The sequence below is a fragment of the Cyprinodon tularosa genome, unplaced genomic scaffold, assembly GCF_016077235.1.
Source record: "Cyprinodon tularosa strain WSP-4 unplaced genomic scaffold, ASM1607723v1 ctg314, whole genome shotgun sequence".
Classification (NCBI taxonomy): Eukaryota; Metazoa; Chordata; class Actinopteri; order Cyprinodontiformes; family Cyprinodontidae; genus Cyprinodon; species Cyprinodon tularosa.
This window is the reverse complement of record NW_024039024.1, coordinates 338,539-363,954: the sequence shown is the minus strand read 5'-3', so window position 1 is coordinate 363,954 and position 25,416 is coordinate 338,539. Positions and strand designations below refer to the sequence as shown.

General features: G+C 36.9%; 1 protein-coding gene across 7 annotated transcripts in view; it reads right to left on the bottom strand.

Moving 5' to 3' along the window:
• pcdh11 (protocadherin 11) overlaps positions 1 to 25,416 on the bottom strand; it is a 192,727-nt gene that overhangs the window by 103,426 nt on the left and 63,885 nt on the right. For 2 of the 7 annotated variants that reach the window (XM_038292607.1, XM_038292609.1), the window contains exons 4-5: positions 21,587 to 21,640; positions 14,459 to 14,557 (exon numbers count right to left, since the gene is read on the bottom strand). The exons of 2 other annotated variants lie outside the window; for them this stretch is intronic. In XM_038292607.1, the coding sequence (XP_038148535.1) occupies positions 14,459 to 14,557; positions 21,587 to 21,640 (153 nt within the window). The remainder of the gene's footprint in view (positions 1 to 14,458; positions 14,558 to 21,586; positions 21,641 to 25,416) is intronic. 3 more of the 7 variants (XM_038292610.1, XM_038292612.1, XM_038292608.1) reach the window with 2 other exon arrangements.

The following is a 25,416-nucleotide window of genomic DNA, read 5'->3' as shown; positions in this document are numbered from 1 at the left end:
AATCACTTTAATCTTTTTAAGTGTGAAGCTCAAAAGTATTAAATATCGTTGATGAAGACTTTTGGCAATTTACAGTGTATGTTGACCATTTACCCCTCGTTTTTTTGAATGTACAATAATCCCACTGATAACATCTATAACCTGAACTGAATCAGATTAGCTGCATCATGATTGTAAATTTTCAGGGTAGAATTGTTGTGACGTTAAAAGTAAATTTGGATTAATGCAACCTCTATGCCAAGTCTTGGAATTTATTTATAGTATTGCTTTTTGTACACCTGGAAAAAGATGACCTGTTCTTATATAGTGCTGTTTAGATGTACTTCATTCAGTCAATCATGTATTCAGACGCACACTAATGGTGACAAGATACAATGCAGCCTAATATGGCAAAAACAAGGCTGCTGTACACAAACACCACCGGACCCTTTGACCACCATCAGTAGTGAAATGTCTTGCCAAAGGACACAACAACTCAGTCAGAGCTGGGGGTCATCAAGTTGCAAGATGAAATCCTCCATTCTATGCCAATGCTAACCCTATATGATGCAAAACTTCAGTAGAAAAAAGAAAAATACCCATTTTAGTGACATCATTCTACATTCTTGGTCAACCCGGAGCATTTGAAGTGATCAACCCTTAATTGTACACAGAGATATGCAACAGCTTGACTGTGTGTTTGAGGGAAAAAATGCATTAAACTGGGAGGTGCACAGAACAAAGTCAACACTAAGTGTACTATCAAGTAGGAAATATGGAAAAGAAAAATGGGTAGCCCACTTGATGTGTCAAAACGTCATTATAAAGATTCAGTTGCACTGTGAATTGTTCATCTGTTTGATCTGTCTCCCACCGAAACATCTGACAGCATTCTTCATACAGACTGACAGAGGTATTGTCCATAGATTGTGATGTGCAGTGACACACTGGATCACAAGCTCGTGTTTGAAGCAAAGAGCCTGGTTTACTGTCAGTCAGTGACAAATAAAAACCACCATGATGATACTGATTAATGACTCCTGAAACATCCATGGGATTGATCTCCTGCTGAGAGGGAGTTGCTTCTGTCTTAAATTTAAACACACAGATGTTAGCTGTAATGTTATTCAGCGGATGTCATCTGGGTCTCAGAATGTATTCACTGTCATTCTTCACATTACCGCGGGCATAAAATTTCACAAAGCTTGTGAAAAATTAACAATCAAAAAGACTTGTGGCCCCATTAGAAATTCCAATGAGGACCCAACAACACGAAGTGATGATAGTTTAATAATAATTCTGACAATGAAAGCCTCCTTGGATTCAAAGCAGGCAGAATAGGAAAACTTTTACTTAAATCCACATTTTATATGCATTTATATTGTTTTTTGTACATACAGAATGGATGTACATGTATATAATGTGGGTTAATGTTTCCTTAATTGCTTACTACACAACATTTGGAGTGTTTCCAATAAATAAAGAAGTCAATAAACATAAACATATTTTTGTGCATGCTTATTCATTTGAGATTCATTGTCAGAACAAAATTCTATTTAATAGCAGAGTTACTTTAGCCCTTCTTCTACCGCTGTGGACCAGAAATATTTCTGTACAAGGCAAATGTATGCTGCGGGATGTCAGTCCCATGTGTTGTTTTTCCCCAAATATCTTGCTGTTTCTCTGGCCACATTCAAACACATTAACATATGTTCTCACAGCGCACAGTGCTACTCTGCATTGGTAAATGCCTTATTATAGCAATACTCACTTTGTGCTTTCCCAGTGAATATCCATAAGTACTAAAACACAGCCATATCTGCCCACTCAGAACGGTAGGGATGTGTCTCACGTGACAGGGGGGCTCCTTAACATTTAGTCAAAGGCTGTCTTTGTCAAATTAATATTCCTCCCACTCACAGTTATAGCAGGTGGTAATAATGACAAATAGAGGCAATGCTGAAACTCCTTGGTACATACTGAGCATAATAAGGTCATCTGTTGGTTATGTTTTGTTTTTTTTTCTCTTGTATTTGTGCCTTTTTAGCATGCAGAGTCAAATTATCTCAGTGACTTGCATCTTGAAAGACTGCCTGCGTGAAATATGCAAAGGAAGAGGGTGAGAAGAATATCCTGAGCAATGCAGCTTGTTCTTGCCTTGAGAGCTTACATGCTCGTAATCAATGTCAAATTTAAATTTCTTGCCATCACTGCAATTTCTCCTTTTTTTCCTGTACAAAGGTATTCCACAGCTCTGAAATGGTTTTAACCAATTTTCTTTCTGTTTCACAATTAACTAGGAGGAAGGAGATTGCTTTTGCACATATGGTCTCCTGGTAAAAATTTTAAACCATAGTGATGTGAATAGAAACCAAAACCTTTGGGGAATATCTTGAAAAAATATATGTATTTATATTTTTAGGGGACAAAACAGGATAAGTACAGCTTATCTGACAGGGTAAGTATAAGCTTATCTGACATTTGGTTATTTTCTAATCAGTGAACATATCCACTTAATAATAACATTGATTACCTAAAAAAAAAAAGCAACGTTTTTTTTAGGCAATTAACAAGGTTTATTTCATGTGTCTACAGATATGTGCTCAATAATGGAAATTATTATTTATTTTGGCGGTCATCTGTTCTGATCTGCAAATAAAAAGAATGCATATCAATTAGTAAGGGTGAAATTCGCTTTTATTCCACAGTCGTAAGAATTTTTAGAAGGAAAAACTATAAAAGGCCAGGATAAATAACACACCTTAGCTTAAGAAAATATTCATTAAGAAAAAGTTTTTCCAAGACCTTAATCTTCAGGGGGTTTTTTTTGTTTGTTTTTGTTGTTGTTTTTTTTATTATTATTTTGATTACAAATGAAATTCTTATATCATTTTTGGAACTTTTTTATTGCAATTTTATGGAGCATGGGGGAAAAAAGAGGTATAGCAAGCATATAAAATGCCAATTTGCCACAAAATCTTTGTAACATACAAAAAAAACGCCAATTTTTGCATGCAGAGTACTAATTTATGGCCACAACATAGGCATACTGTAAGGCAAAACATGCAGCGGAGCCAGACTCAATTCAGGGGGAGAAGGCATAAGGCTGTCACTTCGCTTTACCCTTCAACAATTTCGCGGCACACAAATCCAAATTTTGTCTCACAATAATGTCATTGCTTGCTTTAATGACAACAGGGCCTGTTTACGGTCTTGAAAACATTTAGAGTTTCAACCCATCTATTCTTTTTCCAATTCCTTCTTTAAAAGTGTCCTTTAGAGTCTGTAGTCATGCAGTTACCCCTATAAATTCATCCCTCTCGCAACACTGCACTTACTAAATTTCATTCTACACCTGCTAAGTGACCCATCGCACCTCACTGTGTAAATTATGCTGGTAATGGAGAAGGGACAAAATAATTTAGCTTTTTCTTCAGCCATGGGACACCACTAAGGAGCAGAACTTTAAGAGCTGTACATTTTCTTTGGGTTAGCACTACTTAATCAATGCTCTATCTGTATAGAATTCACCAGGGGTGAGGGTCTTAAAACATTGCTGGCTTTATCCCAGACCTGAAAAAAGTTAGATTTTTCAAATATAATGGCACAATTTCAAGTACTTTAAAATTAAGATCATGCAGGACATGTACCAGTTGACTGGTTTTGGCTGTATTGAGGTTTAAACTAAAAAAGTTTACATTAATTGGAGTTTGTTTTAATATTTTATGAGCGGTGAAGGAAAACAGAGTTAAGGTTTGAAGTAAGTCTATTTTTGCTGAAGCAGATAATGATAGATTTTGTGATATACAGTATACAATAGATTAATCCAGTTTGCTTATTTTCTATAAAAAGTTTTTTTTAAGAAAAAAAAGAAAACTAAGTTCAATGTGGGTCAATCAGTGTGCTTCTCATCTGAATGAACTTTGTCAATTTTACACCCACTTTAAGCTCCTGAGGCGCCATGGCTTTTATTTCTTATAATTCAAAAAGTTATTACAGTTGACTTTCTTAAGTCTAAGTCAACTTGGGTGTGATTTATTAAACTTGCATATGCACGATATTAGCTCTGTAACTTGTGAACATCACTTTCCAAGGTCAGCATCTTTTAAAAACAAACTTGGCGTAGAAACATGTGGTCCCTTTCTAAATCGCACATCTTGGAGAAAAAGGGAGATTGCAAAACAGATGGTGAGGTAGACAACTGAAGCCAGATAAAAACCTCTGGGTTGATAGATAGATCTATGTCATCATAAGCATCCAATATCTAAATATATCTAAATGTTGTCTTATCATCACATTTCTTCTGATCAACATGGCGAGTCGTATCACAGATCAATACATGCATTTAACCAGTTGTGAGGCATTCACATTGATTGTTCTAAAGTTTTTAATACCACTGTGACACCTGTGCTTAATGGATGACGCTTTGCTGGAGGATGATTAAAGTGGGAGAATTAGAAGGGAAGGCATTTTCAGAGATCACCAAGGGTTTCTGAGACAAAGCCATTCAAAAGCACATATCAAGGTGCTCATTTTAAGCCTGGATTGATATTTATTTTTGATTGTGTTCATGGTGGAGAATCCTGCTTCACAACAGTAGGTTGGGCCAAATATGCTCAAAATGTGCAGGGTTCTTTGAGCACGCCCTTTCACTATGGCTTTACCATACAAACTGGAGAAACGGAGCAAGTTACGTTTAGACGCTGTCGTCGGACAACATGCAGTACTTTATAAATGTTTTAATCAGGTTGGGTCGGATTGGATTAGCCATCAGGTGGGTCCGGATCCGGACCCTGGTCTGCTAATCCGTGACCTCTGCTCTATAGAGCCTTGCTCTTGGATCTATGTATTGAACAGGGTTAAGAATTGAAGAGGTTGACCTGCTGGACCCATACCATCCCTCATCATAAGATCAGTGTGCACTACTCCAGTTTACAAAAAGAGAAGGGTAGCTGCACTTCAAAAACAATCTAGAAATAACTAAAAGATTCTTAGATTAAGTTTATTTACCCTTAATTTGAGTAGGTACATAAGATGATATCCCCATGGAATGAGATGTTTTACTGTTAAAATAAGATAACTAGATAGAGTAATATGTACTTGAAAGAAGATAATCCAATTTTTTTTTTCCAAATGTAAATTTTCTTATTCAATTGGCAAAGTGTTTCATTTATCTCCTCAATTCAAGAAAAATGTACTTAAAAATGATTTATGTAGGTAAAAGATTTTTGCAGTGTGGTTACTAAAGTAATGAAGATCAATATTGATCATCACCATGCCACGGTAGTTTGCATGTTCTCCCTGAGCATTCGTGGGTTCTCTCCGCTTCTTCACAGAGTCCAAAAATATGACTGCTTGTTTTATTGGGTTCTCTAAATTATCCTCAGGTGTAAGTGTGTGCTTGAATGGTTGTGTGTCCTGTTTGTCTCTGTGTTGCCCTGTGATGGACTGGTGACCTGTCCAGGGTCTATCCCGCCTCTCGCCCGTAGTTAGCTGGAGATAAGCACCAGCATCCCTCGCGACCCTGCTTGGGATAAGCGTGATGGAAAAATCATGGACCATTTCATGGTATATAACATTTAACATACTCTTGAAATGATAGTCATTAATATATTAGTATTGCAAAAAATGGATGTGACTTCAGGCTGCAAAGACCCCCCCCAAAAAATCCAGGTATCAACAGAGAGATAAGAGAACATCGAAATATAAAAAGCTGATGTAACAGACAGTTTTTTTTGTCCCAAATAAATCTAGACGCATTGGTGGGCAGCATATCCAGATATTCAACCCTTTGTATCTTTTATTTTAAAGATTAATTGCCACTTTGAATCACTCTGGAGTTCCTGGTAACTGGCTCTTGCTGTACCAGCACAAATTCATCCATAGGAATTTCCAGTTTGTGAGACACTGACAGAATTATATGTGTAAATATCACACAGTCCTGCACACATTGCGACATCTGGTCATCATATCAGGCTCTCCCTAATCTATTTTATCACCTCTCACTAATGAGAATCACTTGTAATGCCCAGCCCCATAATCTCTTCTTAGCTCAACTATTTAGGATAATTATGTTTTAGTATTTTATGCACACCTTATACATTGTTATTTGTTGTGGCCAGAGATCTGTGGGAACAATTAGTTTTGTTTTTTTTTTTGTGCACAAATTTGTATTTTAAGGATGTCCGTTTGCGCTTGGCCATTGGGCAGTAAAAAAAATCTAAAATCTAAAGCATAACATTACACATACAAAGCCATTTTAGAGCCAGAGCTATTCTTTGTCACATCTTAAGCATGAGAAGAGGGAAAACAATGTGTCTTCCACAGAGGCAGTAGTCAAACACAAAATCCATTGTTTCAAGGATCGATTTTAATTTAAAGCCTTGTCCGCTTCCAATAAGGGAGAATTAACCCACTCCTTACTTTATTTAAATGCACACTGTGTCAGTGTAGAGAATGAACAGTTTCCAAGGGTGACAGATAAAACACTCCAAAGAGTTTAATCGTGCCAATTAAATTAAAAAAATCACACCCTGGCAAAGTCTGGAGAGGTGTGGAGATACAAGAAAAACAAAACATTGTAAACTGTACATTTGTCATTTCAAACAATAAATAAAATGATAAACTCTGCTTAGGAAAACTCTAAATTGGCCAATAATTTATGTTGTTAGTGTGCATCTTAACTTTTGCCAGTTACAACAAATGTTGAAGCAAACACAGAAAAAAAATCAAATCATCAAATGTTTCTGTATCCTGTAAGCATTTTTCACTAGTTTCTGCTCAAAAAAGGTTAGTTGAAAGCCGCCGGTAAATGAGGAAAGAGAAAATCACATATGAAGCATTTAGATGAACCAGAAACATGACTGCTAAAGTTGTTGGTAAATAACAAATAATTGTTTATTGAATATGTACCAAAAATCAATATTCCAGAAATCTGGAATAAGAAATCTGTTTAATTTTGGTAGATTACTCAGGAATTTTTTGGGAAAAATCTGGTCCAAGATTAACATAGAAATTATTACAACTACCAGTGTAGCTATTTTAGTCATGTTCTAGTTTTCACTGTCTTCTTCTATGAAATACTTTGAATATTATAATTTTGGTGTTTTAAAAGATTGTTTAGGATATTCCAAATGTCTTTAATATTATTATCATTTACATCAGGCTTGATCTTGTAAGATTCTTTTTATAAAAGCCTAATATAATGCATTGATATGTTTTTAATCTTTAATACTTAAACTCTGACTCCTTAATCTAAAAATGTATGAATTTTCTTATCATATTCTTGTGACAGGAGTTAGCAGTCCATTTGTTATCCATTGACATTTTTTTTCATCTTACATTGCATATTATGAACCATTATTGGTCATTCTTTGTTAAATTTCTCTATTAATATATTCACAAGACATATGCACTGTTAATATCATTGTAATCAATGATACTGTCACAGTTTTGTCCCATTTAGTAATTTATTTGTTTTCTTTATTGATTCTTCTGTTGTCATTCTACAATAGAATCTTTAGTTTTCTGATATCTTGATCTTATAATTTATTTTGGATATTATAAAGACTGGTAAATTATCAATAATATCATTAAATAATAGTCTACCAACTTATTCATAATATGGTTTCTGAAAGTGCTATCAATCGAAGTAGCAGAATTTGATGCAACTTGGCTGGTTCTGATAATATTGGGGAAAAGATTTTAACTTAGTATTGTGTTATCAAAGTCATCTGTGCATCATTGGTACTTAGCAAATCAATGTTAAAATACCCAAAATATATTCCATCCAGTTAATAAAATTGTCTGTGTCAGATCTTTAAATACAACTTATAATGGCAATCTTACCTTTTTAATAAGGAATTCTGTTGTTATACATCAAGTTTATTATATTCTGCAAGTGTCATATCGTTTTTTTTATAATCTTGACTATTTTCCACATACTATCACTAGGGAAATTTTGTAGATTGACGCCCAAATGTTTTGTACATACTCTGTTTCCTAAAATGTTTTGGTTTTGTGTTTTTTGAGGTGTTTCCTGAAAAAAATGTTGATTCCTTTCAGCTTTTTCCCCTGTTTGAGTTGGGTGAGTGACTGGCTTGTCACTGGTATTTCTCCTCTGCAGTGGGTGACATGCCTCAATGTCCTTGCTCTCCTGTGCAATTTCTTTAGCGTTAAAGAAGGCAATGACCTGTTATAGCACTGAAGCAGCCTCTAACTCCAAGGAAACAGCAATGTCTCCGCCGCTATCTCTGCTCTAGGCGCCGGGCAGAAGACTGAAGTTTGACGGGCTGCCCAGTGATGATCACATCATTTTGCCTGGTGTTCAGCTCCAACTCTGTCTCTTGGTTTTCCAAATAAGCCAGTATTTTTCTTTTTCTACATTTTGAATCTGCAGAAGCTTTACCTCCTCAATCAGATCCAGTATGTGTTTTTTTTTTCTTTTTTTGCCATAACATCGCAGATACCCTGGTGGTGAGGGATTCCAGTGACTTATTTCCTCAATTTTGCCAGCTGACAGTGCTTTTTTGGTCCATTGGGGGCTGGTATCCAAAAAAAAAAAAAGAAAGAAATATATATATATATATATATATATATATATATATATATATATATATATATATATATATATATATATATATATATATATATATATATATATATTTATTAAAAACAATGTCTCCTATTCTCCGAAGACAGCAGGCCGCCGTTTTTGTTGTTGAACCGGAAACCCCAAACAGCAAAAGTGTAAACCCTGCTTCCTCCACAGCAAGTTATATTACGATTCCCTCATCAAAACCATGCATGGAGCGATATTTAACACAAGTCAAGCAGGTCTGACTCATCCTTGTGATTTTGGCTTGTTGAGCAGCAGCCCTTCCCTGCCCTGTACAGTCAGTGGGAGCAAGAGGTGATGTGAGGCAGAGCATGAATTTTAGCACCTAATCTGCTCAGGATGAGCAACTGCTCTTTTTTTTAGACATCGATAATTTTCAGGTTGTAAAAAATATGTTTATGAGAGGTTTTAGAACTTATTCAGGGAGGTCTTAGGTCTTTTTCAGTCTTCCTAATGAAGAGCCTAATCACCAAAAATAGCGTGATATAATGACATCACTATATGGGCGGCATCCACTAGGGCAGAGGCAATCTTGTAGTGAAGGGTTGGAAAAAGTAGCACCAGAAATCACAAATCCTACCACTGACGCTTACTGTACCAGCTACCCAGTTAACACCTGGTAGCACCCAGAATGGGCCTTCCTGTAAAACCATATGTTGCCTATTTTAAAGATATATATGAAATAAGGTTTAAAGTAATAAAAGTATGGTCATTGTAATTGTGTTTCAACAATGAAAGCATTATTTATGGTCAAAACACAAAACTTTTTCTGAACAAAGTTATTACTAAAATGTTTCCTCAGCTGACAACAGAAAATATGTTTATCATAGAGTTTTATAGCCGTGCCAAGTTCCTAAGCAAAAATATAAAAAAAGGTCATTAACTGTACCAAGAGCAAAGAGAAGGATGGACACTCTAGTGTTTTGAGAGGATCACAGCAAAGCCAAGAGCAAAAGATTGTTGATCCATGCCTCTGAATAAGCAAATACTGGTCCTCTAGTCCAAATAGCAGCAAAATGCCTGTCTTGTCTTCCCCATGTCTCAAAATATTAAACTTTGATTCTATGTCAGAAGACTTTATCTCTCGAAACCACGCACACAAAATAATTATGGGCATCTAAGGCTCTGTGTGCACACTGAATTTTTGTTCTGTATAAACACTGTGGTTGTCAATGATTTATGCAAATCAGGGTGTGTAATTACTTATTTGAAGGAATAGTGTTAGGGTTTAGTATTTTGTCAGCATATTTTATTGTACGTTGGTTGATATAATCGCCGCAGAGCCAGCAAATATATTCAGTGCTAAGCAGTGTCCTGAACTAAGTTGTCACTCATGCCTTAGGTTTACAGTTGGCTCATTTCTGTTGATTGTTTCATGCGGTAAGTAAAAACTTGTCAAGAACATTTTCACCATCTGAATAACAGCAATGCCTGTATTGCTGTGGGTTCACTAAGTAGAGCAGAAGCTGCTAATAGTCTAACATCAAGCAATATCATTCAGTTTTACATCTTTAATAACCCTGCAGGCCACTTCATCAGCATCTGTTTTATTCCAAAACTGCATTTTTTATCACATAGATCATGAATGTGTTTGTTTATTAAAGACATTTAGCACAATTTTATGAAAGAAGGCGGCTTCTTCTCTTCAATCTAGAGGAAACATTGCTATAAAGTAAATAAAATGCAAAATAAATATTATATGAAGCTATAAAATCCTAGCTTAAGTTTAAATATTTAAAGGCACTACTTGTGGGAAGCAACATTAAAATGCCAGGTTTATTTTACAAAACAAAGTCTATCTTTCAGTGCTTGTTGCATAATACCCTCTGGTAAAAGTCAAAACTACCTTTATGAACCATATAACCTAAATTCTGATACTGCACTGCTCAAGGTGGCTGCACATTGGAGTAGCTATGATATTTTGATATTATTTCTAAGACCTTCAGTTTCTCAGTTTGTAGATCAAAGTTTATTTTATCTGATCATTTTTTTTCTTCTGGCTTTGGGTGCTGTTCAGCTGAAAGGATTTCTGGCAATACTTTTTTAGACTTTTTCACAATACCTTTTTTAAACATTTGTTAGAATGTGTTACCACAGCAAGATTTATTTTTTTTTTCTACATCTGGTAGCAGCTCATTAACAACTCTAAACACTTAAAATAGTTAATCAGGAGTCAGCTAATCCAGAATGTGAGCAAACATCACATTCCTGCTCTCAACTCTTTAAATATTGACGGCTAGGCAAAGCATCCATGCATCTGATACTGACACCATGAGGGAACTCCTTGTCATATATTGACATGCAGCGTGCATGGTAATTGCAGACATTATCTTATGTGACCATGCTGAAAAGAAAAAGAGATATGACTGCAAATTTCAAAAGAAACAGGAACAAGAAAAATCCTATGGACATTATGGGGAAGAACTGGAGGAGTATAAATACCTTGGTGTTCACCTGGACAACAAACTCAACTGGAGACACAACTGTGAAGCGGTCTAAGAAGGGACAGAGCAGAAAGTACTGTACTTCATAAGGAAGCTTAGATCCTTCGGTGTTTGCAGCAAAATGCTGCATGTCTTCTATACGTCTGTTGTGGGGAGTGTTATCTCTTCTCCATCATGGGCTGGGGTAACAGCATCAGAGCAAATAAAAAAAAACAAAAAAAACTCAACAAGTAGATAGAGAAGGCCAGCTCTGTTATAGAAAATCCTCCGGAGATTATTTCACAAAGACTTTTCCATAAACATTATGGAACATCGTAAACATCATCTTCAGATGACCAATAAAAAAAACTGCTATTTCTTCGGTCAAAGGATTCTCCAAATCCAGCTAGAGAAAAACTCTACAGAAGACTCTTCCTACAGCTATCAATATTTACAACATATTGCTGAAAAAAAAAAATGCGTTACTACTGTAGAACTTTAAAATTATTTTAGGGATCAATAACGTATTTTTGAATTGAACTACATTGAATAATACAAAGCTTGAAATTCAATTTGCTTTATTTAAACTTTATTTAAACTTAAAGATTAGTTTTAGTTGTTACCTTCCAGTCGCTGAGCTTGCCACAACCACATTATTAGGATGGCTGACAGTTCAGTTACAAAAGCAATTAATAAAGTTACACTTCTTTTAGATTGTTTAATAGGCAGCATATTATATACCACTAAATGCACATATTGACACACTAGGTCTAATTATTTTGTAACCTTTGTAAGAATACTGCAGTTTAAGTTTAATCTCACTCTCATTAAACAACCTTTATATATTTCCAGATCTCAGTTGCTGGACCTGTTATGTATCCCTTCATCAAGTATTGAGTAGTATTATTAATTGTCTTCTTGTTCATATAGTGGTAGAATTAGAATGGGCTCTTGTAGCTCTTGCTACGTTTGATTTTATGTTTAAAACAAAATACAAAAACAAAATTCTTCATTGTTGAACATGGAGGCAAATTCAAACCTAGCAAATCAAACAATTATCTAATTTAAAATTGCAGCTAGGGTACTATTCATGCCCCTTTTATGCAATCCATTTAAATTCACTATTAAGATTTTGTGCAAAATCATAGGTTATCCTTCTTGAAAATATGTTTTAAATAAAGTTAAGTGGTAACTAACAGACAAGCCCAGGTTCTGACACATACAGGCAGCTGCAAAGCATTCCTGAAGCACACAGAGACTTACTTCTCTTTAATAGGTAAGGGAGCATGAGGGGAGCCCAACCCATACAGATATTTCCATGTGGATATGGCCTATGGCACAGGGGTACCTGCCCTCAGCCATCTGCACTGATTTGACAAATGATTCTATATCAAAGGCCTTTGCACTGATTTGGGAGGTAATTGATTGAAACTGAGGACCTCAAATCCCTGATTGGTTTAGCTGGATGTGAGGCTAGGATGTGGAAGCAAATGAGAGAAATTAAAGGATAGGCAGTAAGCTGAAAAATGAGTCTACAGTGCAAGAGATTTGTTAAATATCAGTTCTCTCTACAATTCTTTCTCAATTACACTTTACGGAAAATGAAAATAAATAAATATAACATATTAATTTTCTTCACCGAATAAGCATATTTTTAAATAGAGCAAGCAAGGTCTTCTCTTTGTTTCTTTCTTTCACTAATGCAGCTGTCTGGGTATCAAATTTGCTGGTGTGTCCATGAAGATTGGATTTCACCATTCAAAAAGAGTAATTTGGTTACAAATGGAATACTATTGATTTGTTCCACATTGTGTAGTCTGATGCAGATATATAAGCCATTCACGTTGGCTTAAAGGGAAATATGCATTATGAATTATTTCATCAATTTCCTCTAAATTTTTGATGCCATTAACCATCGTTGTGGAACTAGGATGACAAGACATGCTCTCTCCTTTGAAATAATAACTATATCATAGCAAAAGACAAAATTTTACCATCTAAAAATATTTTCCAACTGTTGAAAGGCTTACTTTTATTGAATTCACAGATGATGATCATTTTATTTAATGGTTAACGCTGGTCAAAGGAGAAGGAGTATACTGTAAGAAAATCACAGTGCTCACTTATCAGTCTGGTACTTTCTCTGGAGAAGACACTTAACCTAAAGTTATTCCCCGTAGCATACCTCTATTTTTAATAGCATCTCTCTTGCCCCTCTGTGTTTGAGAGGGTGATATTGGCTTGAACACTGCTGTGTAGTTTGGTACTGAGGTGAAGAACGCATCGTATATTAGCTGTCCATTAACAACTTTTTTAGTGGATGGAAATGACCTGAATATAAAAAGTGGATTTGATCATTTTTATTCATTTATGGTCTGGCTTGGAATATTTTTGTACATTTGAAGTGTTCGCACAATGCAGGCTATGCTATAACCAGTTTCAACGTATTAGTCTGGTTATTTGTAGATTGAGGCATGTTGAATGTTCTGCCGATAAGCCAGCAGACCGCAGAGCCTTGTTAATGCAGCTTTGACAGCAACGCTAGGTATATATAGGCCCTGCTGCCTTTATTACATCGCAGGATGACTGACCTGCATATCTTTTGCCATTTGACACAACACACAAACATGTGCTGTCTTCCCGTGACAGATGTTGCACAGTACTGGTCCCAGAGGTCACAACTGACCTTTTGGACTGCCTTTTTTTTCAGTCACAAAGGATTACTTGCTTGCAATAGCCACCGATGCAACCTCAGGCACTGCAATAGAGCCGTGGGTTGTTGCTGCTTGTCTTTTGAGATCACATTTACCTTAGTTGACTTGTGGGTGGGTGTGTGCTGGTGGGGGGTCTTAGGGAGGAGGATTGACTGAGTACATGCTTGTCATCACAATTTCATGTATAAACATGTGAATGCTAATCTATATGTTCAAAAAGATTCCTAAATGATCAGCAACAGCTTTTACATTAAAACCTTAACTAACATTGATCATTTAGACCTGAGTGAATTATCAAAACATGCATCTTTTTGACCTTTTATAGCTGTAGAATGACAACCAACAGCAGCGTTTTGGCATTTTTTCCATAACCACAGGTGACTTTATGTTCTAGGGTATGGCGCTTTCAAGTAGTAGGGTGACTGTCAAGGGTCTTCATTTCCACCTTATGTTGCACCTTAAAAGGTATGTTCTTTTATAAATAAAATGAGATGCAAAGTTTAAGCGAGATTATTTCTGAATAGAAGGAACAACATAATGAGTGAGTTTTATATTGTCAGGGGTCAATGAAATCAAACCAAAGCCCAAGCCTCAGCATCTGTCACCTGTTTATATTCACAGAAAAGCACATGCTTATAAATTGGCATAATGATTAGCATTTAACAAAATATGGGAAACATTTCTTCTGGTATTTGCTGCTTATTTACATTAAAGCCATTGCTTACATCACACAGCTGCTGCTGATTTGTCGGCTGCATATCCCTGATGCATACGTCCCGTTCCACCACATCCCAGAGGTGCTCTACTGGATTGAGGTCTTGCGACTGTGGACACAATTGGAACACAGTGAAACCTTTGCTATGTTTAAAGAAAAAAATTGAAATAATAAGGGCTTTGAACCATGTTGGAAAATATTGCTGTAAGTTAAACACTCTACATTTAGAGTGTTTACATTTAAAGTAGACATTTTAAAAAGAACCCCCCCACACATGCACACACACATACCACAACACCATGACAGTTAGCCTAAACCATTGATCCATGCTCTACCCAACCATTCATAGATGTATCTAAGAGAGACTTGTAGCTATTGTCCAATTTAGTTCAGCTAATACTGTGGTTTCTTTTTCCCGTTCTTAGCTGACAACAGTGGTGCCTAGTGGGACCTTCTGCTCCTATAACCCATCACAAAATGCCAAGTTATTGAATGTTAAGATATTGTTAAGTATATCCTATTTAAGCTACTGTTGACTCTCTATTTTCTAAAGCTCTGCTCCCCATTCTCTTCAGACATTTTTCTATACTACTGCCACTCACTAAATGTTTTCTAACCATTATCTGGTAAGACAGGAGGGGGTTTTGAGGAAAAAATCCCAGTGGTTCTGGCCTGTCTGACAGACTGAAATACCCTTAAAATCCACTTTCTTTTACATTTTGATGCTTGGTTTCAGCTTCAATCAGTAGCCTCTATGTTTAGATGCCTAGATGCTGACATGTGGTTTTTCTGATTCCTTTTTTGTGTAAACAAGAAATTGAACAGGTGTACCTATTAAAGTGGCTGGTGCATGTTTATCGGTGCATCAAACTCAAATAGCTGCAGCTGAAAACTGCTCAACTCTGTCAAAGAAAAAAAACATGCTGCAATTACAACTCTACAGCTGGCCCAATTGCTCTACAGTTCTACAGCTCTACAGTGGAGGGATATCTCTGTTTAAACTTGCATCTCTGATTATATTTCATTTTGCTCCGTGTCATGCAGTGATGAGAACCTGTAATGCGTGCGGCGGAAAACCTTGTGAAAAACCAACACAATTTCTACTGCCTGAAGCCCTGTGTCAGAAATATTATCCAACCTTCACCTCTTACACTGAGTGCCGTACTGTAATGATGCTGTGAGGTGAACCCACACATCAATTATTCACATAATGCAAGATTTCTCACTCTTTATCTTCTCACTGGCAAGAGAGAACCATTTAAGGAAAGCAGACATGAACAATTGAGAGAGAAAAAGTGGAATGAATGCTTGGTGACTGAATAGGAGAATTTTAGTGGACAGACAATGCTTTTGTCATAATTGTAGTTTGACAATATGTAGACCTTGGGGATGTTAACTATGCAATATATGGCCTTTAGACTGGTATCACTATGGAAACCGAAGGCCCTGAATGACCTGGTTTGCCCACCCACTTGGACAGCCGTTAATCATCTTCGTTCAGATCCTGGCACTCCAGAATTTGGCCAGTGTGTCAAGAAGCAATTATATATACTTAGTGCTCAGGCATCAGATCTCCTCCCTCCTCCTTTTCTGCGCTCCCTCTCACACTCTTAATATAATCATAGAGCAGTCAGTTTTTAAGCCCTCTGTTCATTTCAATGTCTATCTGGGGGATGCACACAATGCAGATGAAAATAAAAGTTTGAAAAGAGAGAGTGTATTCCATTCTGAGAGCCATTATAATCAGAATACTCTTTACATCTAAATCGTATTCAGCCATTTACTCATTTTACCAGCCTCCTGAGCTGACTGACATACTAAATTACCCCAGCTGGCCCCATTGCATTCAGTGCACATATTGGGCTGGTGCGGATCATGGAGACTAATGTGAGCTGACTAGAGGGAGATTATGTTCCGCTGCTAACAGCCAAAACGTGAACAACACCATCCGCAAAACCCACGGTGTTCCCACGTTACATCAACCCTGATCAAGTATTTGAAAATGGAAAGAGAAGAATTCCAATAAAGATATCAGACAGAAATATGGCAGACAGACATACAACAGGCAGCCAAAGTAGAGCAGTAGGTCCTGTCCAAAAACATATGTTTTGATATCAATATTAGTGTAAGAAGGCTCCAGAGGTATAAAAAAGGTAAAGGTCATCAAAAATGGAAAAAATACAATTAAAGGAAAATAAAAAATTCATTAATTGATTAGTATAAAACTGTACTGTACTGCAATGAAGATCAAGCTTTGATAGCTGCTGATTGCTACTGGTGATTCAACTTTTCTCGATTGCTTAAAACATCCCCCCATCTGCTGTGAAGCAGTGTAGGAACGCAATGTGTTACTTTATGAGTTGAACAGTAATACGGTGCAGGAACTAGGGTGTTGCTACAAAATGCCAAGAAAAAGGCAGTTAACTATGAAAGATCATCATCATGCTTAATAATATATACATCTTTTCTACAGATCCATTTATAGCCTACATCCTCAGGAACTTATATGCATGGCGCAGGAAGAGAAACGCTGCCTGTGTAAGTTTCAACTACTTTTCAAACATATGAGAAAGCAAGACCAAATCTAATCCTAGAAAATAAACACCAGCAGCATTAAAATGTCAGGTTGTTGCATTTATAGTTGCTTAAAACTGATTCTCTCAGAATTTACAACAACATTAAAACTATGGACCATTTAAAAGTCACTAAAGGGTGCTGTGGCATAAGGCATAATTGGGCATCCAAATGAAATCTGGTAAGGTTATGTTGCTATATTTTGTGGTTAATGGAATACCTGGTAAAATATATATATATATATATATATATATATATATATATATATATATATATATATATATATATATATATATATATATATATATATATTGTTTCTTTGTCAATGATGACAATGGTTGTTGGAGCTGCCATAATTCCCATAGTCTCTGCATGTAACCTCTCTAACTAACCTGCATGTAACCCTGGCTAACCCAAGGACGGACAATCCTGATCATGAAGGATCCGCAGAAGGGAACAACCCCATCCAACTACCGGCCAATAACTTGCCTATGTACAACATGGAAGCTCCTGTCAGGCATCATAGCGGCTAAGATGAATAGGCACATGGCTCAATACATGCACCCTGCCCAGAAGGGAATAGGAAGCAACACCAGAGGAGCCAAACACCAGCTACTAGTGGATAGAGCAGTCACCCGAGACTGTAAGACCAGGCAGACAAATCTGTGCACTGCCTGGATTGACTATAAGAAAGCCTATGACTCAATGCCACATACATGGATACTGGAATGCCTGGAAATGTACAAGATCAACAGGACTCTAATAGCCTTCATCAAGAACTCAATGAAGCTGTGGAAAACAAGTCTGGAAGCCAATGCAAAGCCAATAGCACAAGTCACCATCAAGTGCGGCATATACCAAGGCGATGCACTATCCCCGCTGCTGTTCTGCATAGGCCTGAACCCCCTCAGCCAGATCATCACAAAGACTGGCTACGGATACCAATTCCGAAGCGGAACAATCATCAGTCACCTCCTCTACATGGATGACATCAAGCTGTATGCCAGGAGTGAGCGAGACATCGACTCACTGATCCACACTACCAGGATCTACAGCAACGACATTGGGATGTCATTCGGACTGGACAAGTGCGGTCGCATGGTCTCAAAGAGAGGGAAGATGATCAGAACCGAGGGGGTTGAACTACCAGAAGGCCACATAACAGATGTTCAGGACAGCTACAAATACCTTGGGGTGCCACAGGCTAACGGAAACCATGAGGAGATGGCAAGAAAGACTGCCACAGCTAAATACCTACAAAGAGTAAGGCAGGTCCTGAAAAGTCAGCTGAATGGGAAAAACAAGATCCAAGCCATCAACACATATGCTCTACCAGTCATCAGATACCCCGCTGGTATAATAAACTGGCCAAAGGAGGAGATAGAGGCTACTGACATCAAGACGAGAAAGCTCCTCACAATGCATGGAGGGTTCCACCCCAAATCCAGCACTCTGAGACTGTACACCAAGCGTAACGAGGGAGGCCGAGGGCTAGTGAGTGTCAAGACCACTGTCCAGGATGAAACAACTAAGATCCAGGAGTACATCAGAAAGATGGCCCCCAAAGACAAATGGCTTGGTGAGTACCTCAGGCAGGAGAAAACCGAAAGTGAGGACAAGAAAGAGGAAGGAGAACCATCATGGAGGGACAAGCCGCTGCACGGCGTATACCACAGACAAATAGAAGAAGTGGCTGATATCAAAAAATCCTACCAGTGGCTGGAAAAGGCTGGACTGAAGGACAGCACAGAGGCACTAATCATGGCAGCACAAGAACAGGCACTCAGTACAAGATCAATAGAGGCCAGGGTCTACCACACCAGGCAGGACCCCCGATGCAGACTGTGCAAAGATGCCCCTGAAACAGTACAGCACATAACAGCGGGGTGTAAAATGCAGGCAGGAAGTGCATACATGGAACGCCACAACCAGGTAGCTGTCATAGTGTACAGGAACATCTGCCATGAGTATGGGCTGGAAGTCCCAAGGTCAAAATGGAAGACACCTCCTAAGGTAGTTGAGAATGACCGAGCTAAGATCCTATGGGACTTCAAGATCCAGACTGACAAAGAGGTGATGGCTAACCAACCAGACATCGTGTTGATCGACAAACAGCAGAAGAAGGCAGTAGTGATAGATGTGGCAATCCCAAGCGACAGCAACATCAAGAAGAAAGAACACGAGAAGCTTGAGAAATACCAAGGACTGAAGGAGGAGCTAGAAAAGATGTGGAAAGTAAGAGCAGCAGTGGTGCCAGTGGTAATTGGAGCACTGGGGGCTGTGATCCCCAAACTGGGAGAGTGGCTACAGCAGATTCCAGGTAAAACATTAGAGGTCTCTGTCCAGAAGAGCGCAGTCCTAGGAACAGCTAAGATACTGCGCAGAACCCTCAAACTCCCAGGCCTCTGGTAGAGGACCCGAGCTTGAGGATGACACATACCACCCCATTGTGAAACAATGGGGTGGTATGTGTGAAACAGGATTGTGAAACAGGATGCTTGATTTTGAAACAAGTTTATTTATGTGGCTCAAAGTGCACAGTCCTTGCTAATGTCATATTTCCATTCAATAACTGTACACTTATTGCCATTTGTTAAGGTAAACTTTTCCAAATGATACAACAGTATAGCTTGTAAACTTCTGGTAGCCAACAAACTTGTGCTGCTAGGTCACACATTCAGCCCTGTTTGTTTACAAACAGTAAATGGATCTATAGAAAAAACTTAAAGAAAGTCCTGGTGCCAGCGAGTAATTTTTTTCCATCAACATTCAGATGATCAACACTCAGATTTCCATTAACAATCCATTAATAATTAGAAACTGCAGGAGACTCCAATAGGAAAAGGTGTCAAAGACACCAAGCCATATCTGAATTGGACACATTTTTTTAGGGTTAACAGCTTGCATGATACTATGCTCTCAGTACAATAGTTTCAAACACAGCTTAATAGTAGTCAAAGTATAAAAGTGTCATTTTCAACTGTGAATACTTTCAGCTTCCGGCTTGACAGGATGAGTTGCAGCAGTGACACATTCCCAAGACATCAGATTAAGACAAAGAGGCATGTCTGAGCCATGAAACACTGCCACTGGACAGCTGAAGCCTATTATGGACTGATAAATCATACATTAAAATCTTTATAAAGGGGGAGGAAGCTAAACAGTTACAAAAGCCTTCTGCAGCACCATGCAATAATACCCTGTGGTATTAGTTTAGTTGGTCAGGGGGTTAATCTTACAGCAACATAATGATCAAAAACACATCTCAATTATATGCCAATCCTACCCAAGCAAAAGGGACAAGATGATAAGCTTGAAAATATTGAGTTGCAAGTTCAGGCTCCAGATTTGATTAATTACTTAATTAAAATATATCTAATGATTTGAAACTAAAGTGATGTGTTTTATATTTGATTGTATTGATAATTCAGTTTGACTTATTTCCATTTGAGTTCTAAAATTCAATTTTGATTCTAAAATTCTACTTTTTGTGTCACGCATGGGTCCTTGAGAAAGACTTGAGTAAATCATCAAATTTCACTCAGTGATGTTATTAGACAAAATTTAAAATGAGGGAAATTCCCCTTCAAACCAAAATATTTGATTTTGAATTTTGCATATATATTCATTCTTGGCCATTCAACTTAATTTCTGATATTTAGTTTTCGTTTTTCATGGCATAATTCTCTGCCCATAGAGTGACCATTTGGGTCGATGTCACATTCAGAGTATAGGTCTTTGGTTACGGACCAGATGTGTTATTTTAGCACTGATGTAGAGAGGAAAATGGTACTTCTATTAGATTTCTCCATTACCTTTTTCATTAATTGACTTGGAAAATTAAAGCATAACTTTGTTATTTACTATTTAACAACTATGTGTTGATGTGAATTCACCCAGAGTTATTTTAGACAGCAAGCTGTGCATTAGTGATGTGCGGCAGTGTAAGGCTTTGAATGGTTGATGACAGGCTGTCAGATAGCTTCCATCTATTGGGCTCCTTTTACCAAGGTCCACTTTTGCAATAAGTCACTTTCCACCATAGCAGCCATTCATCCAGAAAAGGACACAGACATTTCTGATGTGTTTGGTGCTAAGTGAAGTAAAATTGTGTGAACTTTTCTCTATAGCACCCTATCACATTTGCAAGTGGCATGCTCTGAGAGGAAAGGTTGAAGGGGAAAGTAACTTTAGTGCACTGAGATGACTTCACACTATTAGAGAGAAATAATGACTTTGACTGTGCCTGTTAAGTATTAATTAGCATTGAATAAATCTGCCCTTCTTGCCTCATGTTAAATAGGTCTTAAATGATTAACACAGTGTTGAAAGGAAGAGACAAAAATGGAATTGGTGGTTTGATATTAAATTAGCTTCTATTAGAATCCTTACTAAAAAAAATAGATTTAGCTTTGATTAGATTTTTGAAATAAAATTACAAATTCATGTAAAAATCACTGAGATTGTTTTATTTTATTTTTCTAACCTAAAAAAATGTAAGTTCTAAATTATCTATCATATAAAAAAAATGTTCACCCTTGACCGAAATAAAGCAGGAGCTTACCTTACAAATAGGTGATGTAGAGTTAAAAGACTTTTCTGGTGTCTGGCCCGGGTTCTACAAGAAAAACACATTATCAAGTACATGTGGAGTGCATCTTAAAGCAAATCTTTGGTGACAGAAGTTAGAGTGTATGTCTCTGGGCTTGCTTTTTTAACATTTCTGATAGATTCTTTCGTATGGTGACTCTTGACTTCCACTCTTCTCCTTATTAATCACGTTCTAAATCTTTTCATAGTGTAAAGCACAGTATTTAAATCATTTAATCAAACACAACCTTGGGTTTGATTTAGAATAACCTGAATGCCGCCGCTAAAAAGAGATTTTTACCTTACTCTAAATATTCCAATGATACGCCTGGATACAGTGCCCTGTGAACAGCAAGCTTCGTCATTAATGTCCTTTGTAGCTTATTCTTAAAAACGTGTCAATTCGATGACGATTTTAACTTGTTTTGAATTAATCACAGAAATAAATTTACTTTCGATTCGGATCTGATGTATTTACATTCAATAATATTGTAATAGCAATTGGGCCTGTTGTTTTGCCCAAGCCAAAGAATCTGTTTTCTATCCGTGATCATTTTGCTATGCTTCTAATAAATCCCAGCTTTTGCCTTTGTTTTCCAGTACCCCCATATGTATATAGCTCCACATGGATTATAAATCCTTCTTTGTCAAAAGATTTTACTGAGCATATGTTCAGGACTTTTGCACAAGCTCCTGATAGCTGTTTCTGAGGTTAAATGATTATCACATTGTTAATACGCCAATACATCACTTAGACACAAGAAAACACCATTAAAAGCACACACAAGGTAAGGCAACAAGGCAACAACAGATGGTCCTGCTGCTTGTGATTATGCAAAGATCCAAAGTATTTGCATACTCACAAAGAAACTGCAAAAAAAAAAAAAAAAGAGTAAACAACAAGCCTTCTTAAACTGACCTGGGTGAGAAATGAAAAGAGCGGTGGATGAGGCCAAAAACCCAGCAGGAAAGTGGATGGGCTCGGAAAATGTCTTTTGGAATCTACTAAGGGTCTACCCCCTGGGAAGGCCCTGTTGATTTCCAAGCAGGTGCTTTCAGTTATGTCCTCATATCCAATTATGTGCCTGTGGTATGTCTGATGCGCTGTGACACTATTAATGGTTGCCTTATGGTATCACCAGGACAGATGAGACACTCAACTCTCCAGACTCTTAACATCTATATTTCATTGCAGCGTAGGAGGAGAACACCTCGCTGGCCACAGCAGCGGAATAAAAAAAAGAAGGAAAAACAAGCATACTTTCAGTGCAGCATAAATGCCTTGGTATAAAATATAGATGCACAAATGGGTCTTTTTGGAACGATAGAATTAGCAGACAAAACATTCCCCTCTGAGGATGTATTATAGTCGTGATATCTGAAAAACGGCAACTAGATGTATGTATTTTTTTGAAATACAAACAAGAAATTAAAGAACATTGTTCTTTTTCTGCTTTTTGCTCAGAAAAGCAAGAAAAAATCAACTTAGATTGGCTGCAAGCACTGCCTCCAAAATAATATATTGTTCTTTCTTCCTATATTTTTATACAAGCGAAGATGAAAGAAAAAGTAATAGTTGTCCAATTATTTATCAAGTGACCAAGGCTTTTTTAAATACGGATTATGTGGCATGTTTAACTGAATATTAATCAGTAACTTAAATATAACACAGTGCACCCACACATATACCACTTGTGAAAATCTTAAAAAAGTGTTTTATAAACTGTCGCAAAAAAGAAAATGTAATCAGTTTAATCAGAAACCAATGGAAAAAGTAACAGGAATCCCATTTTGTTCATTCAGCTAGGCAAAATGTCAGCTTTTGTTCCGTCACCTCCCTTTGTCACTCCTTCCTCCTAAATCATACTCCTGCAGATGCTAATTATTAATCATTATTATTATATGTGTTTTTTTGTGAAAAAAGTGAATGACTCATCCTATGATTAATATAATATAATGAAGGTGGTGTATTCAGAAGAGCAAGCCAGAGTAAGAGCACAAAACGAAAAACAGCTGCCACTTTTCAACTTTGGTCTGGGACATTTAGCATCTGATAAAGAAACACTATTGACAGAGCTTGCAATACAGGGCTTTTGATTACACTGCATATTGATGTTTTTGTATTTTCAGAGTGCTGCGGGTGGTTATTGTAATTTGATAAGGGCACAGAGAGCAAAATTCAGTGATATATTACAAACTTATTTTCTGAGGAAATAGAAAGATAACTGAAACATGATGTTTCTTTATCTGACTTTTGGGAGACATGCTGATTTAATAAAAAAATATTTTGCTTTCCTCATTTATTTTTCTTTAACCTGATACCTACTATTAAAGACAATTGCAGCCCATAAACTGCAATGCCATCTTTATATTATACACATTGATTAATTGATTCAATGGGGGGACACTTAAAAAATACATCCTAATTATTAAGAACTCTAACAATTTCCTTTAGATAAGCATATGTATTCTTTACCTATCTGGTTATATTAAAACCATGAAAATGTATTTTAGTTGGATGTCACAGGGTGGACCAACACTAAGGTATGGCATAATTTTAGCATAGTTAGACTTAAATCTAAAAATGTGGCCCTCTATTTGCATCAGTCCCCCCCTTTGGCTGTATGTTTGGTGTTGATTGCCCATTTGACTGTGCTGCTGTTTAGTCTATTCTAACCTCCAATAGCCTATCTAAATGGTTTGCCCTATAAAATTGTCCTTTCAGTTTTTCAATAGCTGTGGCCAAGTTCTCTCTATCCCAGTTGAAGAAAGCATAATGAAAACATAATGTTGTAGCAACCAAGTTTTTACTTATTGGAAAGTTTATTTATTTAAATTTGTCTAAACAGCACTCATTTCTTATTCTGCTTTTTACACAAGAATACAGCGATTGTAGGATGTGTCTTTCCATCAGGAAATATATGAAACAACAATTACCTCAAAACAAATGAGACACTGTTGTCAGACACTCACAGAGGCAACACATACATGTTGGTCACACTATCCTTGTGGAGACTTAATAATGACTTCCATTTATGTTGGATTCATTTCCATGGCTAACTCACACATTTACCGTCACCATTACTACCACATAGATAACCATCAACCTAACCTAAAATCAATTCACACCTCAGTCCTAAACCTAACCAACATTCAAGGAAGAGATCTTTTCCTCATGGGGCCTAGTCATTGGTTTCTACAAGTACCTATAAGCCCCCAAAAAGTAGCATATTTCTGGGAAATTGCCCACACAGGTTTACGAGATCGTCGCCATGACAACCAGTCCTAAGACACACCGAGACACGATCACACACCCAAAGAGAACCAATCCTACCAACTAGAACGTCGATCAGCTAAAGTACAAACTGCACTTTATGTTAGCACAACATGTCAGATTTTCATGTACATATTTTTTATTCCAAAGATGTGTATATGTTCTTCAAATGTTTTTGTTAGTTCTTCTAAGAGTCAAGGGTGTTTGATATTTTTGTATTTTGTAATTCTCCACTGAGGGTGTTTTGTATTTAATGGTGTCGTCTAAGGAGGCTTTTCTTTCGTCTTTTTTATTTCTATCTGCACGCTACATATGCATTATGGCTAGATGTCCCAACAAAATGTAATGTTGAATATTAATGACAGTGAAGAATCTTGATTCTTAATTGTAATTGTTACTAATGACTTTCTATCAACAGCATTTTTTCTTTTTACTAACTTATAAAATACTAAATACCATATTTTGTGGACTATACGCTGCTACTTTTTTTTTTTTTTTTTTACCTCGCTTTAATCCAGTCCTCTTATATG